Source organism: Bactrocera oleae, chromosome 2 (genome assembly GCF_042242935.1).
Source record: "Bactrocera oleae isolate idBacOlea1 chromosome 2, idBacOlea1, whole genome shotgun sequence".
In the NCBI taxonomy this organism is placed as follows: domain Eukaryota; kingdom Metazoa; phylum Arthropoda; class Insecta; order Diptera; family Tephritidae; genus Bactrocera; species Bactrocera oleae.
Genome location: NC_091536.1, coordinates 57,653,570 through 57,672,050, shown reverse-complemented (window position 1 = coordinate 57,672,050; position 18,481 = coordinate 57,653,570). Strand labels below are relative to the sequence as shown.

The 18,481-nt window shown below is 37.5% G+C and overlaps 1 protein-coding gene across 3 annotated transcripts in view; it reads left to right on the top strand.

Moving 5' to 3' along the window:
• Positions 1-18,481, top strand: part of TkR99D (Tachykinin-like receptor at 99D) — a 56,168-nt gene that overhangs the window by 26,045 nt on the left and 11,642 nt on the right. For all 3 annotated transcript variants that reach the window (XM_036357765.2, XM_036357767.2, XM_036357764.2), the window contains exon 3: positions 15,423-15,580. In XM_036357765.2, the coding sequence (XP_036213658.2) occupies positions 15,423-15,580 (158 nt within the window). The remainder of the gene's footprint in view (positions 1-15,422; positions 15,581-18,481) is intronic.

Below are 18,481 nucleotides of genomic sequence, written 5' to 3'. Positions count from 1 at the left end.
AAATCCGATTATAATTCTGCTAGTTACGACAATCGTGGGCTAAGAATAAATAACATTTGAAATGTACATAATTAGTTTTTAACCAAAAGTTTCATTATTCTGACGCTAATGTTAATAGATTAGGAGTTTTTAACTCACAGAGTATGATAAGATAAAACCCGCCAAGGACGAATAAACAAAAACATATGTATTCTTGCACGTAAAAACCAAAATAGGCGACATTATTATATAGAATATATACTTGTGACTACTTAATTAACATTGTGATGTTATCGGATTAGAATATATTTGATCATTAACATTTCAAGTAAGGAAGGGCTAAGTGCTCGAAAATCCTGATATAAGTTATATAGCCACTAGATAAAGTTTTCGCCCAATTTTATCTATTTCAGGCACGAAGATACACTGTTATAAGAAAAACACACTTTCTCATTTTTTTTAAGATAATATTAAGATATTATAAGATACATGCTGTATAAAGTCTCCCGTAAGTTTAAAAATCTTTATATAAGGAATATAGGGGCTGAAAAAACAATTGACATACAGACATACTATTATCAGGAAAGGATTCTCTATGAATTTCAGATAGATACCTCACACATTGACCGATATTTTCGGTAAAAAGTCAACTGGACTAGGAGCTTTAATACTTTTAGTTCAATTTAGACAATTTTTGGCTGCTTTGTTAACCTTTGTATTCACGGTGACATCAACCGACTAATAAATGCAGTTTCTCTATTACCGCATTATAGCATATGGTATAGAATATTAGTACCGGTTATTTCAGGTGCTTCACTGCGTATTATCCAGTAATAATCTGTTTAGTCTTCGCAATGCTTATGCTAAAGAAATACGTTTTCCATGCCCCCTTCAGATTTGGTAAACGCATTCAACACTGCTCAATATCCTTTTAAACGTATGACAATAACAATAATAAATACGCAAATTGTTTGACAGCTAAAGGGATATAAAGCAGTGAAGTAAAATCAGAGGAGCATTGTCAAACCACAGAAAAGGAAACAAAAATGGCAGCTGAATAGAAATGTTTCCTTACAGATTCGAGGAATTAGTAGTACTTCTAAATTATTCAAAAACATATTGCATTATTGCCTATTTTGCCATTCATACAACTTCTGTCGCCCATTCAATTTTTAATGGAAGTAAAAAATTGTCAATGATGGAACAATGCAAATTCCGAACATAATTCGGCCTTAAGAAAATTAGAAATTACTAGCATTAAAGTGGGGAGCTAGACGAAACCGCATTTAAAGCGCTACATAAAGCAAGGGGTGCAGAAGTGAAGTGTAATGTAATTTCTTTTTCAAATCCCTCTCGCATACTGGGCGAAGGTACCTAGGCATATAGTACTACTTCAGCACGTTAGCTCACGTGTAGTACGCTCGAGTTCTCAGAGTTGTTTGTAACATGCGGTGACGTGTTGGCTGGTCTTGGTTCCCGTAGCGATACATTAGCATGCCTTCATAGGCTTGATTGCAACATTTGCTCACAGCTGCCGGAGATTTAAGCCTGTGAGCTCTTATGACAACATTAATTATAATCTAATCACCAAAAAGTCTGAACATTAAACTACTTTTATATTCTGATAAGCAAATGAACTTAATTTATATAAATAATAAAAGCATTAAGCTTTACATAAACGTAGCTGTATGTACTTGAGTATGATTGGACGTCTGATTAAGCCTGTGTTGCATAAATTTTTAGAGAGTCTGCAATAATTTCACTTGCTGATTAATATAAAGTTATAACGTCAAAGAAGTTAATCGTCATTACATACATATGTACGTGTACCTGCTTATTTAGGTATATTTGTAATCGCCTAAACCGAGAAGCCTGTTAAAAAATTTAAATTTACAAATAACTTTTCTACATTCAAATACTAAATTTTATGCTGGCGTATACTGAAAAAATTTGCAAATTACTAAGGCATTCAGCCTCACCGCCTGATCTCGCCACTATCGAAAGAGAAATACAAGGTGCGTTCCAAAGTAAACAGTAAAAAAGTAACAAAGTGAACTCTAGTGGCGCCATCTATATGTCGACCAGTGCGTTAGAATCTGCTATCCTTTATCGACTTCCAGTAAAAACTTCATGACATTTCATCTATTGGAAGTGAAGTTATTGCGTTTTAAGTGTCAGTATGTTTTTGTCACCGGTGCGAAAATGAGCTTCGAACAAAGAGCCAACATTAAATTTTGTTTTAAATTTCGTAAAACTTTCACCGAAATGTTTCAATTGATGAAACAATTTCCACAAAGAATTTATTCCACCCGGCCAAAACGTTAATGCAGTATTCCACCTTGAAGTTCTGAAGCGTTCGGTGCGCCGTATTCGACGTGTTCGGCCCGAATATTGCGAAGATGGAAGATAATGCGCCGTCTCATCGATCGACGCTTGTGATATGGCACCGTGCGACTTCTACCTTTTCGGAAAAATGCATTTGCCGATAAAACTAAAGCGTTATGCAGACGTAGAGGCCATTCAAAAGGCTTGCACCGGCATACTGGCGGCCATACCGGGCAACGAGCTAAAACACTCGTTCGACATGCTTTTGGACCGTGCAAAAAGCTGTAGTAAAGCAGAAGGAGACTATTTTTATTAAAATTAATTGATTTTGCCGATAAAACCATTTGTCCTTTTTTGTTTTTTTAAGTCCTGTTTACTTTGGAACGCACCTTGTATACTATAGTGTAGTACATTTTTATAGACAACTACTGTCAGTTAAATCAAACTTATTTTGAACAGGAAACGGGAAAGAAGGCGAAGACTGTTCAATCAGCGCGAATGTTGACGGCCGCCGTTTTTTGGAATTATGAAAGTGTGACCTAAAAGTTAAAGAACAGCTGGGTCAAGTGTATAATTTACCTACAACTTTCGCTTTACTTTTGTAGAGTAAATACTTATAAGACCGTCCTTTTAAACATAAACAGCAACTCTTGATAGATATATGCTTCGAAAAAGTTGCCTTTCTAACTGCTGAATTTTAAATTACAATTTGTATTTGCTGATGATAAATAAGTACTCACCGGTTTGAGTTTTTAAGTGATTACTGATTACAAAACATTACCACCTTCCATTGCATGATTATAATAAACCCTTCACAAATACAAAGGTTCCTTACAAGAACTTGATTCTTATCGTTCAGTTTTAACGTCAGCTGTATAATATAGAGATCTGAACTGAATAATTTCTTCGGAGAATACATAAAAAAGTTTCACATACAAGTACTTTATTCCGATTTTTTAGTTTGTATGGCAGCTATATGCTATAGTGGTCCGACGTCGGCCGTTCCGACAAATGAGCAGTTTCTTAGTGAGAAAAGGACAGATGAAATATTTCAGATCAATAGTTTAAAAAGTGAGGGACTTGTTCGCATATATACAGACAGACAGACGGACAAACGCACATGGCTAAATCAACTCAGCTCATCATGCTGATCATTTTTGTATTGTATATATTTTATAGTGTCTCCGACATTTCCTTTTGGTTACAAACTTCTTGCAAACTTAATATACCCTGTTCAGAGTATAAAAATAAAATGTGTAAAATGACAACGGCACTGTAAGACATATAATATTTAGTTACTCGTCTTATTTAATTGAATTAAGCTTCAAATGTATAAATTTAAAAAAGGGGAAAGAAAACTGTCCTATGCAAATTTGAATTGTCGAAGTACTTAGACAAACACTTTGAAATATAAAAGTTTACGAAATGTAAACAAAACGATGGGCATTTCCGAAGACTTGCAACGACAGAGTACTGTAAACAAAATGGCAAAGGCACTTGCACCAGGAGTGAGGGTGGGGAACATAAAACAAATACTAATAATATTAAGAAATATTGTTGAGCAATATTCGGGTGTGTTTATTAGCTTTAGCTACGGTTTGGCGAAACAACCCCTTTTCCTGCAAATGTACCAATTTTGGTTTCACGCTACATTTTGCGATACCATGATTTCACATTTAAAAAGTCTACGTGTATGATTACTCGTCGTTTTTATACCCTAAACAGGGTATATTAAGTTTGCCACGAAGTATGAAACACCCAGGAGGAAACGTCGGAGACCCTATAAAATGTATACATAAATGATCAGCATGATGAGCTGAGTTGATTTAGCCATGTCCGTCTATCTGTCCGTCTGTCCGTCTGTCTGTATATATATAAACTAGTCCCTCACTTTTTAAGCTATCGATCTGAAATTTTGCACCTATCTTTTTCTCACAAAGAAGCTACTCGTCGGAATGGGCGATATCGGACCAAAATAGCATATAACTGCCATACAAACTGAACAATCGGAATCAAGTGCTTGTATGGGAAACTTTTCATTTGAGGAGGTATCTTCACGAAATTTGGCATGGAATATTATTTAAGGCAACAATGTAATCTCCAAATAAATTAATCAGATCGGATGACTATAGCATTTAGCTGTCATATTAACTGAACCATCGGAGTAAAGTTCTTGCATGGAAAATTTGTTTATTTGACAAGGTATCTTCACGAAATTAGGCACGAGTTATCGCTTAAGGCAACAAATTATTCTCCGCAGAAATTGGTCAGATCAGATTACTATATCATATAGCTGCCATACAAATTGAACATTCGGAATCAAGTTCTTGTAAGGGGCCTTGGTATTTGTGAAGGGTATTATTTCACCGGTTTCACCGAAGCTAACGTTTTTTCTTGTTGCACTTGATTTACGCAATGAGGCAGATTTTGATTTTAGAAACCAAAAATATAATATTTATTTATTTAACTTTTCACACAGAAAAGTGGTACTTCTAAAAGATATTCAATTTTCTTTCAATTGAGTATCTTTTATGGAACCTTAAAGCTAGACAAAATCTTAAGATTGAAAATCATGTACAAAGTTAATACCTTTTTCAATAGAATGTTGATCGACGAAGTCTTAACTTCAGGTAATGGGCTTTAATAATAAGCACCCAAATGTTTTTATATTATTAAGAAACCCTTTTACTATATCATATCATATATAATATAATAAATGTCTAGCATATAACAGATTACCCACAATTGAGAGTGCCTTAAATGACGTACACATCTTCCGCTTTCACACGCCAAAAATCATTTAATCGATTTCGTAGAGAATAAATAATTGCCATTAAATCACAACGGTGCATTTATTTTTACACGTTGCGTGTCTGCCAGATTGTCTGCTTACGCTACACCATATGGCTCAAATAATAAAAGCAAGAGGCCAAAATTTCATGGAATTTGCAAACGTAATAGCTTTTGTGTTGTTTGCGAAGATTTTTCCTTTCATAAATTGTATTCCTTTCGATTTTTATACTCTCGCAACCTGTTGCTACAGAGTATAATAGTTTTGTTCACCTAACGGTTGTTTGTATCACCTAAAACTAATCGAGTTAGATATAGGGTTATATATATATAAATGATCAGGATGAAGAGATGAGTTGAAATCCGGGTGACTGTCCGTCCGTCCGTCCGTCCGTCCGTGCAAGCTCTAACTTGAGTAAAAATTGAGATCTCTTTATGAAACATGGTAGACATGTTTCTTGGTACTGTGAAACGGTTTATATAATTCTTTCCAAAGTTTTCAAAGAAAAACTTATACACTCACCACCTTTCGCTTTTAATACAATTGTAATTTTATTTTGTAATTGAAAGTACGGGTTTTATACACTCCCTTAATACCACAATCACTTGCGACGCAGCGCAGAGAAGAGAAAAAAAAAATGTATATAAATGCCTTTGATAGCAATTTAACTGGTTCGGATCAGATCCGCTGATGTGACGAATCCACGGATGACGGTGCTTTCGCTGCGAGTTCAAAACGAAAAAGAGGCAAGCCGATTCTAGTGTCCGTGATTTTGTTGATGGTTGGTGGGGTGATCGCCCGGTGTGTTGTGTATCCTGGGTGGTAGGGTCGTTGTGTGAGGTGTATGTTGCGTGAGGTGAGGTGGTGAATGTTGCGAAAGGTGATGTGGTGAATGTTGCGTGTCAGTGATGTGTGAGGTGTGTTGGTGTAAGTTTTCGGGACGACGTAGGCTCATTTAGCCATCCCGGCCCCCCTAGGCGAATATTAGATATTATTAAGTTGTCACAGCGTGTATACGACGCTGCTCAGCCCAGTGGCACGGCGGAGTGGTAGCCGAAGCTGGCTACGGCGCGTAATTGCTTCGTTGCGTGGGCGCCAGGAACTCGGCTCCGGAGGGGAGGCCAAACGGCGAGGTCGTGCTGATGTGTGTCTGGGGAGTCGCCTGACTACGCCGCGGCGGTGGGATTCAGTTAGTCGACCACTGTCGCGCCTCGCGGTGCGGTGAAGGAGTGTGTGATGTTGCTCACCGCACATCTGACAATGGCCCCTTGACTCACATGCGGTTGTTGCATGGGTGTGCGCCAGACAATTCAGGCAGTGGCCATGTGCCTGGGCGATTTGCTGTCGTTGGACTGGTGGCATACCTTTAAATATGCCGCAATGTTGCAAGCGGTGTGGGCGACGACATAGCGGGCATCGGAGGCGATGCTGCTCCGCAGACAGCGAGGATGACGGGGTTAGTGGCCGCGTGCCACTACGAGGAGCGATTGGAGGGGCTGTGGTAGCCGTTGTTCGGGGTGCAGGATTTGCCCCAGGGCGTGGCACATTAACGGCCGAACGTATTGCTGGCGTTGGTGTTGGTGCATTTCCGTCCATAATGATCTATATGGGAAAAAGTTATTTAGATTATAAGTTTGTCGCATGATTGAGTTGGAAATTTGGGCCACGTTAAGTGGCATAAATGGGTCGTTTGGTCGATCGACCTTTTACCGGATAGCGGTTTTTGGTTCTTATCGGGTTATTATTTACGTTTGTTCGGTATTATCGGCGGTGGGTAAAAAGCATAGCTTTACGAGCGGTCTCGTTAGTGTTCCGGTTTGCGTACGGAGATCGACTACTCGGATGTGACCATCGGAACCATGGTGAAGGTTTTCTATGCGGCCAAGCCGCCATTCAGTAGGGGGGAGACAATCATCGTGTACTAGCACGCATCTCCAAGCTTCGGCGCCTTTTCTGGAGCTTTCCAGCGGTACCTCTTGTGGAGGTCCTTTAGATAATCTTCTTTCCAGCGGCGACTAAAATTGTGATGGACAATTTCGATTCTTTCCCATCGGTTTAATAAGGATAGCGACTCCACGTCTGGCTCAGGTATGGCCAGAATGGGTGCTCCTTTGAGAAAATGCCCAGGAGTTAGGGCGGTGAAATCGGAGGGATCTTGCGAGAGGATTGTGATTGGCCGTGAATTGAGTACGGCTTCAATTCGAATTAATAAGGTCGAGAATTCTTCATAATTAAACTTGTAGTTTCCAGCTCCTTTTTTGAAATGGGATTTGAAGCTTTTTACAGCTGATTCCCATAAACCACCCATATGAGGAGCGCTTGGGGGGATGAACTGCCAATTAATGCCTTGGGGTGCGTACTTCTGTACAATCTCAGGTGAGACTTGTTGGATAAAGTCCACAAACTGTTTCTCAGTGGCTCTTTTGGCTCCAATAAACGTTTTGCCGTTGTCACTCATAATTTTTGAAGGAAAACCACGCCGTCCGACGAAGCGAGCGAATGCCGCGAGAAAAGCCTCTGTCGTCAGATTTGTACATAGTTCAAGGTGAACAGCTTTTGTCGTAAAACAAACAAAAACTGCCACATAACCTTTCATTAAAGTGGGAGATCTTAACATTGAAGCCTTTATCTGGAAATGCACAGCAAAATCGACACCTGTTGTTGTGAAGGGCAGAGCAAAGTTGCAGCGTTCAGGTGGAAGTGCTGCCATTATCTGCGTTCGCATTTTTTGCTTGTACGTTGTGCAAACTTTGCACATGTAAATGCACTTCTTTATTTGAGGCTTAAGACGGGGAATATAAAACTCGGTGCTCGGCGTGTAGCATCAGTATGTGGACATAATGCAGATATAATGTGGCAAGCCGTGCTTTTTCTGGTATGATTATGGGATGTCGTTCGTTGTATGTCAGGCTGAAGTTGACAAGCCGACCATTCGCACGAAGCAAACCCTTTGTGTCCAGAAATGGATTAAGTACTAAAAGTGAGCTCTTTTTATCGATTGGCTTCAAATCTTTTAGCAATGATATTTCTCGGCTGAAGTAGCGCGTTTGAGTAGATGCGATAAGAGCGACCTTTGCTTTTTGTAAGTCTAGGTGCGTCACTGTTTTGCATTGGGAGTGTAATGAAGTTACTCCCTTAAGTTTAATTTTGAGTCGCTCTATGAACTTGAGCATGTAGGCAACTACTCTGAGGGCTCGGGGGAACGATGAGAATCGCTCAAGGATGTCAGTATCATCCGATGTTGCATGAAAGGAGTCGATTTTTCGACTTTCTGGGGCAATTATATTGCGAATGGGCGATTGTGGCCAAGAATCGGAAGATTCTGTTAACCATCGGGGGCCATTCCACCATTATTTAAGGCTTGTATCACTTGTGATAGTGACTCGTATGCTTGTGGAAGACTGTGACTTCCAGACAAGATATCGTCTACATACGTTTGTGTTTTTAACACCTGGGTTGCCAGAGAAAATTCTGACTTGGTGTTTTCTGCCAATTCGTGCAGTGTTTGAATGGCTAGATATGGAGCACAGTTGACGCCAAAGGTAACTGTTTTTAATTTATAGTCGCGGAGTGGACTATTGGGAGATTTTCGGAAAATAATTCGCTGAAAATCTTGATCGTCTTTATGTACGACTATTTGTCTATACATTTTTTCGACGTCTCCGTTAAATACGTATTTGAATATACGCCAATTTAAAATTAGTAGCATTAAATCTGGTTGGAGCGTGGGTCCCGTAAATAGGATATCATTTAGGGAATTCCCCGAGCTGGTGGATCTTGATGCATTAAAGACAACTCTTACTTTAGTTGTTTTTTTGTCTGGCTTTACTACTGCGTGATGAGGCAAGTAAAATGAGTAATATTTGCCATTTATGATTTTTTCGCATGGGCTTACTTCCTCCATGTGGTCTAAATGGAGGTATTCTTCTAACACGCCATCGTATTCTGGCTTAAGCTCACCTTTTTTAAGTAAGTTTTTTTCCATACTTAAAAACTGCTGTATAGCAGAGGTGCGAGAGTGACCTAAGGCGAGTGTGTTAGGAAATTGTTGTTTTAGTGGTAGTCGTACGACGTACCGACTATTATCTGATCTAGTAGTTGTGGCTTTGTAAAAGTCTTCACAATACTGATCTTCAGGGGTTGTGATTGGTATGGGGGGGAGTTCTTCTAACTCCCAAAATTTTTTCAATTGTGAATTGAGGTATTCGTTTGAGATTTCCTCAACCTGAGTGGTCATGGTGGTAACTGGTTCCGAAACTAGTCCACTTAGGATCCACCCAAAAATAGTATTTTGTGCCAGAAGTGTATTTGAAATTTTCTCAATACCTTCGAGTATTATCTGTGGTATGAGATCGATGCCTAATAGAAGGTCTATTTGAGCGGGAGTGTTGCAGTTGGGATCTGCTAGCTTTAGGTGTGAAACCTTTTGCCAATGCTTGCTATTTATGTGATAGCTTGGAAGCATATTTGTAAGTTGCGGTAAGACTATAGCTTCTGCTTGTATGTGCTTATCCGCTTGGGAGGAAATTAGGGTAATGGGGCAGATTTTATTTGAGTTTTGGACTACTCTTCCGCCCATTCCCGTAATTTCAAAATTGGCTAGTCTTGTTGGCAGTTGTAGCCTATTTTGAGCCCTAGACGCTATGAAAGATCGTTGTGATCCTTGGTCTATTAAGGCCCTAAGTTTAAACAGTTCTCCTCGGTGTTCGATGGAGACGACTGCTGTGGGTAGTAGTACCCTACTTTGGTTTTCGCTGTGTAGCGTTTGGGTTTTAATGCCTTTGAGCAGCATGGTGCTTCTTGGCAATTATCGGGATTTCGCACTTCGCGAGCTGGAAAATGTGCTGTAATGCAGCATTGAATGATGGCGTTTATGACAGTAAACGCAATTAAATTTGCTTTCGCACTCTTTAAGTGTATGTGCATGTGATAGGCAATTTGTACAAAGTCTTTTCGTTTTTATTAAATTGTTTCGATCGAAAATATTCATCTTTTTGAATCTCTCGCAAGATTTGAGCTTATGCCCCCCTGTACATAGTTCGCATGACGTTTGCTTGTACTGTTCGGATGTGAACGTTTGATTTTTGAAGAAGCTTCTATTTAAATTGTTGTTGCTACTGGCTTGGGGTCTGTGAAAGCTTCTATTTAGGTCATGTTGAACGGGTTTCGTTCTGACCATTTTTTTATCTACCCTTTCTGCGATTTCATATAAGGTTATTAAAAAGTCTTTCATCTGTTGCCACGTTGGGCATTTTTTTCGAGATGAGACCGATTGCTCCCACAAAAGTAACGATTTTTCTGGTAAAACGGCGGTGCATATGTTTACCAGTATTGGATCCCAGCTGTCTGTGGGAATATTTTGTGTCGATAAAACCGACAAACAATTTGAAACAGTGGATTGAAGTTTGATAAACTCTTCACTTGTTTCCTTTTGAATTTTAGGCAAGTTCATTAATATCGATATTTGTTTATCGACCAATATTCTTTCGTTTTCGAATCTTGATTTAAGAGCTTCCCAAGCCAAATTGAAATTATCGTCATTTAGTGCGAACTGTTTTACTATGACGCCTGCTTGACCTTTTGTTTTGTATCGGAGGTGATACAATTTTTGCGCATTTGTTAATTTTGGGTGGTGTATGTAAACGGCTGTAAACATGTCCCGGAAGGACGGCCATTGTTCATAACCACCATGAAATATTTCTGTATCGCATGTGGGCACCTTGAGATGGATGCCTGAACTTGCCTCATGACTTTGTACTTGTGGCAGCTCTACTCGCTGATGTCGAGTAGGTGCAATTGCTTTTATTAGCTTAAGTTGATCGGAAATCATTGCTTTAGTTTCTTCGAACTGGTCTAAGCAGTTTTCGTATTTGGCGTAAGCCGAAGATTTGAAATTTTCTGGTAGATCTGAGTCGTCAGATTCTACAATTGCGTCATATGCAGCTTGGAGACGTGACCAAAAATTGTCAAGATTGTCTTTTTTGATTTCTAATACCGATTCAGAATTGTCTTGAATCGGCGAAGATGAGAATCTAGTGCAGTATCTTATTAAACTGTCACTTTCCGAAATGAGTTTTGTGTAAGAAATGTCTCTACCCCTTTTTTGTTTTGTCGCACCTTGCTTGGAGCGTGTAGCTTCTGCTGGTGTGCATGGACTTTTTTCGTCCGAAATCATTTTTGGTACTTTTAGAGACTGTGTTGTTTTTGAATCTTTTGAGTCCGAGCTCATTTAGAAATTGTATGGAATAAATTAAAAATTCCTCAGTGTCGACTGAAGGATGATTCAGAAAATATCTTCGTATATATAAATATGTGAACGAAAGCTATTGTTAGTGAATATAGTTTTTCACTTCGAACCAAATTAATATTAATTTCCGTATATACTTGTATGTATAACCGCAAAAAAAAATTTTTTTTTTTTATTAGCGTTCTTAATCTCAAATAAATAACTGAACTACCCGGATTTAGTTGTTTTAGATACCGGTTCGTGTTTATTTTTAATTTTATTTTATTTAACAATTTATTGAGAATTTTTTTTTTTTTTTTTTATGTCCTTATTTAGGGGTATGTAGATACACCCTAATTCGTGGACTTGTAGGTATGTATATATGTACTTGTGCAATTAAGAGCTCGTTGAAGAGATCAATGCACTTTGTACCTATGTACGAGTAAGCACGAATTATTTGTGCTGAAAAGTTTTGTACCCAATCCTGCTTGCTTGCTGCGAGGGGTATTGCGGGATATATGCCAAAGTGGACTTTGAATATAAAATATAAATTTAGTTTGAACCAATATGTATGTATATTGTTCAAAATTTTGTATTTTTTATATAATATAGTATGTATTTTATTAAATAATCCGCGTTTTATTTACCGAACCGAATTTATGCGAAATGATTGGTTTTCTTATAGTTGTACCCTATGTACATATATAGGGTATATAAGTAAGCGGTTTGTATACCGTATGTAATGCAAATAAGCGAATTATGTGTAATCGTTAAAGAGTGCTAGAGAGAAATTGGCAATAGCAAGTAATGGCGCAATTTTCCGTAAGCACTGTATGTACGTATGCAAGTTTTTAATTGTATGTATAAATGACGCATAGGATATATACGTATGTATGTAAAGTACGATATGTGAAATACGATATTAATATTTAATATTTAAAAATACATATGTATGTATGCGTGATTATGCACGCTGTATATAATTTTATATATGTACTTGTTATATATACGTTAGAAGTAAATGTATGTACTCCTTTTAGTACGTATATATATATATATATTTTTTTTTTCCGTTTAACTTCGTTTATTGTATTTTATGCTTTAAGTTTGACTATACCTTTGCTCACATATATTACGCAATCCTGCTTACTGCTTAATTAAGCGTAAGGGGTATTGCCGGAAAAATTTGTAAGTAATGAAATACTTAAATTTCTTTTTTTTTTTGTATATTGTGTTTGAATACACGAAGGTAAGCAGGTACAGGTAGTCAATTATTATATGTTATATACATATATACAATAAACGGTTTTTCGTTATTTGACCCCGCAATTAAAAACCGGTAAGTTATACCAAATTGCCAACCGTTACCAAGATATTGAACGGTGTTTTTGGTATTTTATTACAGTTTTTGTGCAAATGTAAACTGCAATTCGCAATAAATATATATGTATGTGCATAAATATAAGAAAAGGAATCGAATGGACTCACTTTGATTTCCTCCAAGGGCTTTTGGGGAATAAATGTATTGCGTGTATATACAATAGTTACGTGTATGTACGTCTATGTGTGCTTCTGTGCTTCTTTCCAATTCCTTTGTCCTTTCCTTTGGATTTTGTGTGTGCTAGGTGTTGCTTTTTTGTGGTGTTTTTTTTTTTTTTTTTTTACTCCGCGCCCGAATGTATATTTGTATGAAATTAAATTTGTTGTTAGGATCGCGCCCGGTTTGATTTTGGCATTATTTTCGCGCCCGTTTTGTTTATTGTTGTTATTTGTATGTAAATTAATATGTAGTTTAAGTATTTATCTAATATTTTCTGTTTTTTGTCACACCACTTTTAAGTCGATATTATTATTATATATATATAAATTTTTTTTTTTGTTCACCAAGCGAAACACCTTGTATATATGTATATGTATATAACTTTCTGTAGATATGCTTTTATATGTTTAGTACACTACACAGCACTTTGGATGTTTTTTTTTTTTTGTTTTAACACTGCACTGAACTAACACTTTAGGTAGCTTTGTTTTTTTTTTTTTGTTTTTTTTTTTGGTTTCTCACTGTTCCACTGCACTTTGGCTTTTTGCATATACATATACCACCATATAATATATAAATTTGATTTTTTTTTTTTTTTTTTTTTGTAAATCGATAGTGCCTTTCTTTTAGGCTCGAAGGACCATATATAATTCTTTCCAAAGTTTTCAAAGAAAAACTTATACACTCACCACCTTTCGCTTTTAATACAACTGTAATTTTATTTTGTAATTGAAAGTACGGGTTTTATACACTCCCTTAATACCACAATCACTTGCGACGCAGCGCAGAGAAGAGAAAAAAAATGTATATAAATGCCTTTGATAGCAATTTAACTGGTTCGGATCAGATCCGCTGATGTGACGAATCCACGGATGACGGTGCTTTCGCTGCGAGTTCAAAACGAAAAAGAGGCAAGCCGATTCTAGTGTCCGTGGTTTTGTTGATGGTTGGTGGGGTGATCGCCCGGTGTGTTGTGTATCCTGGGTGGTAGGGTCGTTGTGTGAGGTGTATGTTGCGTGAGGTGAGGTGGTGAATGTTGCGAGAGGTGATGTGGTGAATGTTGCGTGTCAGTGATGTGTGAGGTGTGTTGGTGTAAGTTTTCGGGACGACGTAGGCTCATTTAGCCACGGTTGGTATTGCAGATGGGCGTAATCGGACCATTGTCACGCCCACAAAACGCCATTATTCAAAAACAAATAAACCGCTAATGCTATAATAACAAAATTCACTGGAAGCAAATGTTTTTAGAACCTCTACCTACAGTGTGAAAATAGTTGAAAGCCCACTCCCCATATAACGGTACTGTTAAAAACTACTAACAGCGCGATAAATCAAGCACTAAACACGCCAGAGACATTAAATTTTATCTCTGGGATATTATGAGATGACTTTATAGGAACCGCGTTCAAAATTAGTCAGTAAATGTGGCACCGCCCACTTTTAGGTGAAAACCCATATCTTGGGATCTGCTTATCCGATTTCAACCAAATTCGGTGCGTAACGTTCTTTTTGTTATAGTGCGAAAATGGGCGAAATCGGACTACAACCACGCCTATTTCCCGTATAACACCATTTTCAATTCCATCTGATTCTTTCACTTTCCACTATGCATATCAAGGAACAATGATCATATCGGGGTAAAACTTTGCGTGAATAATACGTTTAACGTATGCCACCTTGTGACCAAAAATTGTCTAAATCCAACCAAAACTGTTCAAACCCCTAAGTACTAAATATGTGGACCCCAGTGCCTATAGTTGACCTTCTACCGAAAATATCAGCCAATCCACAAAGAAATCTCAAACGAGTATACCATTTGACTTTGCGAGAGTATAAAATGTTCGGTTACATCCGAACTTAGCCCTTCCTTTCTTGTTTTTTTTTGAAAATGATTAGAAAGAATTATATATTCGATACAAAAATTAGGAAAATGCACGTGACATATTGATTAGCAAAAAGATGGTTTTGTTTAAGGGAGAATTCATACCTGCTAAAATTTTCCGTTTCTTAAAGCTTTTTTTATGTATTTTTTAAGTAATGTCACAAACCTCGACGAAAGTACAATCAACTTGCATATATTTCTAAGTACATTGGTATATCTAATTTTTGAAGATATTGTATTATTCCTCATGAATAGCGTCGTATACATAACAATATAAATTAAATATACACAGGGTGTATATAGAATAATTTTATTTGTTCATTCGCAAATTTACTGTATTATTCGTTTGACCAAGATTCGGGCACATGGCTTATTTTTTTTAAATAGATATTTTAGATATTGTAATATCGTTAGGTCTTTATGAATTTCCCCTCGTACACGTAACAATAATAAATATATATAGGCACAGGATGTTTTGCACATTGTAATTTAAACGACAAATTTTTATGACGCTTAGTATTTGCACGTTTATGGTCACAAAAAACAAACCTATTCAATCTTTTTCCTATGTAATAGGAATATGGTTAATTTGCAACGTCTACGTCTAATTGCTGATTTTTTTGCACCATTTTTCTTCTAACTTATTCTAACCAGCCCCTTTTGCCTTCCTCTATTGCAGTGACGATGACATATCATTCATTCTTCCATGGTGGCGCCAAGTCCTGTGGTCTATTTTATTCGGTGGCATGGTTTTGGTGGCAACAGGAGGAAATTTAATTGTCGTTTGGGTTGTTATGACGACGAAAAGAATGCGAACCGTTACCAATTATTTCATAGGTGAGTTCAGTTGGATATAATAACTAAGCAAACAATAAATTTCATAACAATTGACATAATAATATATGCAATTTTTTCTGATTTTGATTTAATATATGTATTTCATATGATTACTTATAAAAATAGCCACATATATACGTATATATACGTTTATATCAATGTCGTAAGGGCGTGTGGCGTAAACAGTAATTTTATGCTAAAACTGCATGCACATATGTTCTTTATTATTACGCTATCCGTAGAAGCAAAAGTTAAATCGCATAGACTATTCGGGTGACTCTGTTTGACTTCGAAAATTGGTATATATTTGTCGAAAATATTGTATATGTTGCAATAGATGTTAAATGTGTTCTTATGTGCAAAACAAAGTTTATACAATTTGCAGCGAACATCAGCAAATTCAGGTGCCTAAAAACAAACCTCTACACATATACAATAGGGTGTCCGTTATTTCCCAAGTTGATTGTTTTTTTGCATCGCCCCCTAAAGTTTCAGTTTTTGCTATAAAAAAGGATCCAATCAAGCTCTTTATTTTCAGTTTAAACCGTGCCTAAATTATTTTTTTGTTATATTAGGTAAAGTAAAAAGTTCGTTAGGTTTTTTATTGATTTTTAAAAAAATGATAACTTTGTGTACATTTGTCCGATTTATGTCAAATATGCGCCGTTTTGTTCGTAAACTTGTTGCTAACGAGATGCCAACTTCGTTATACCCCTCTCGTAGAAGACTGCGTCCTTATTGCCAAAAAACTCGGAGAGCAAATTTTCACAGGCCTCTCTTGAGGCCAACTTCTCACCATTAAGCGCGTTCGCTGATGGAACACAATTCGGCCTTTGTTGATTAAAGATGGCCTCTTCTGGATGAGTGCTGCCTTCACGCGGTCCAGTTGTTGGCAGTAGAGGGCCGAATTAAGCGTTTGGCCATAGGGGAGCAGCTCGCAGTAGATGATTCCTTGCCCATCCCACCAAACACACAGCAAAACCTTCCTGGCGGTCAATCTGGGCCGCTTCGCCGAGCTTTGACCACGACCGTTTGCGCTCGATGTTGTCATAAGTGACACATTTTTCATCGCCAGTCACAATCCGCTTCAGAAACGGGTCGAATTTGTTGCGATTCTGCAGCGATTTGTAGATAGAAATTCGGTCCATCATGTTTTTTGCGTTAGTTCGTGTGACTCCCAAACATCGAGCTCCTTTTTGAATCTATGGTTAATCAAATGGTTCCAAACGGTTTTCTGGCTTATCCTTAGTTCCTCAGCAATTAAATAAGTGCTCACGTGACGGTCTGTTTCCACTATTTCCATGATTTTTTCGCAATTTTCGACGACAGGCCTCCCGACGCGTGGTGCATCTTTGACATCGAAATTACCGGAACGGAACCTAGCAAATCACTTTTGTGCTACACGTTCGTTTACAGCATCGGGCCCATAAACTAAATTAATGTTTTCAGCCGCTTTGGCTGCTTTTTCGCTTTGATCGAAGAAAAATTGTAAAATATAGCGAATTTTCTCTTTGTTGGTGTCCATCTTTTACGAGCGCTCACAACGAACTGAGTAAATCAATCGAAAAACTGGCAAAGACAAACTTTTAGCGCGAATAAACACGTTTTCAGCGCCGTATAGTATGACATGATGCGACACGTAACACTAGTACTATGGCCAATAACACCATCTCTTAGATAAAAACCGAACGAACTTTTTACTTGACCTAATACTACAAGGGATTTTTTGCTCTTATCTGCCCTTCTGTCATAATCATATGATTTCTTTAATTTTGACATGTAAAAAAAATTAAATCAAAATAACTAAAAGAATTACAAAACAAGAAATGGAAAGACTGTTGTTGCTAGGCACTTTTCTTGAAAACAAAATTTTATATTGCTTGGTCCTTTTTAATACTCATAGAGATATATTTTTGTTCCTCCTCAGGTAATAAAATGTATAAAAATTGGTAGAAGCAATTTGCTTCATTTTGCTGGTTTATATTTATTTCCTTTTAGTTGATTTTTTTTTTTGCATCAGCTAATGAATATCAAACTCAAAAAAAACATATGTGTGTCACTATGCTGGTACGTGGGTTCCTGAGTTTTTATTATAGTACACATTGTTGTCCTGAAACCATACTCAAAAACGGAAACATAATTCAAACTTCATACAAAAAATATCTATAATTTTTCCAAAAAGCTTTCCTTTAAAAGTTATACGCAATTAAAGTTATAACGGGTGTTTTTTTTCGAGGTATACTTGTAGAACTTTAAGTTGGCATTACTGTTCAAGATGGCGACCGATTTAACAGCTGCCAAGTGATTTATTCTCAGTTTGGTTTGGCAATTCATTATGAATAGACTCACGCCTGAACAACGCTTGCAAATAGTGGAATTTTATTTCGAAAATAATGGTTCTGCACTACCCAGTGCGATGAATCGCACTTCTGGTTGAATGGCTACGTCAACAAACAAAACCGCCGCATTTGGAGTGAAGCTAATTATCAAGTGTATGTCGAAACACCGTTACATTCAGAAAAACTGACTGTTTGGTGCGCTTTATGGGCTGGTGGAATCATTGGTCCGTACTTCTTCAAAAGCGATGATGGCCAGAACGTTACAGTCAATGGTGATCGGTATAGAGCCATGATTACTAACTATTTCATTCCTGAATTGAACAACTATGATGTCCAGGAGTTGTGGTTCCAACAAGACGGCGCAACATGTCACACAACTCGTGTCACAATCGATTTATTGAAAGACACGTTTGGTGACAATTTCACGTTTTGTACCTGTGAATTGGCCTCCAAGATCTTGTAATTTAACTCCGCTAGACTACTTTCTGTGGGGTTATGTAAAGTCATTGATCTATGCGCATAAGCCACAAACGCTTAATCATTTGGAAGCCAACATTCGCCG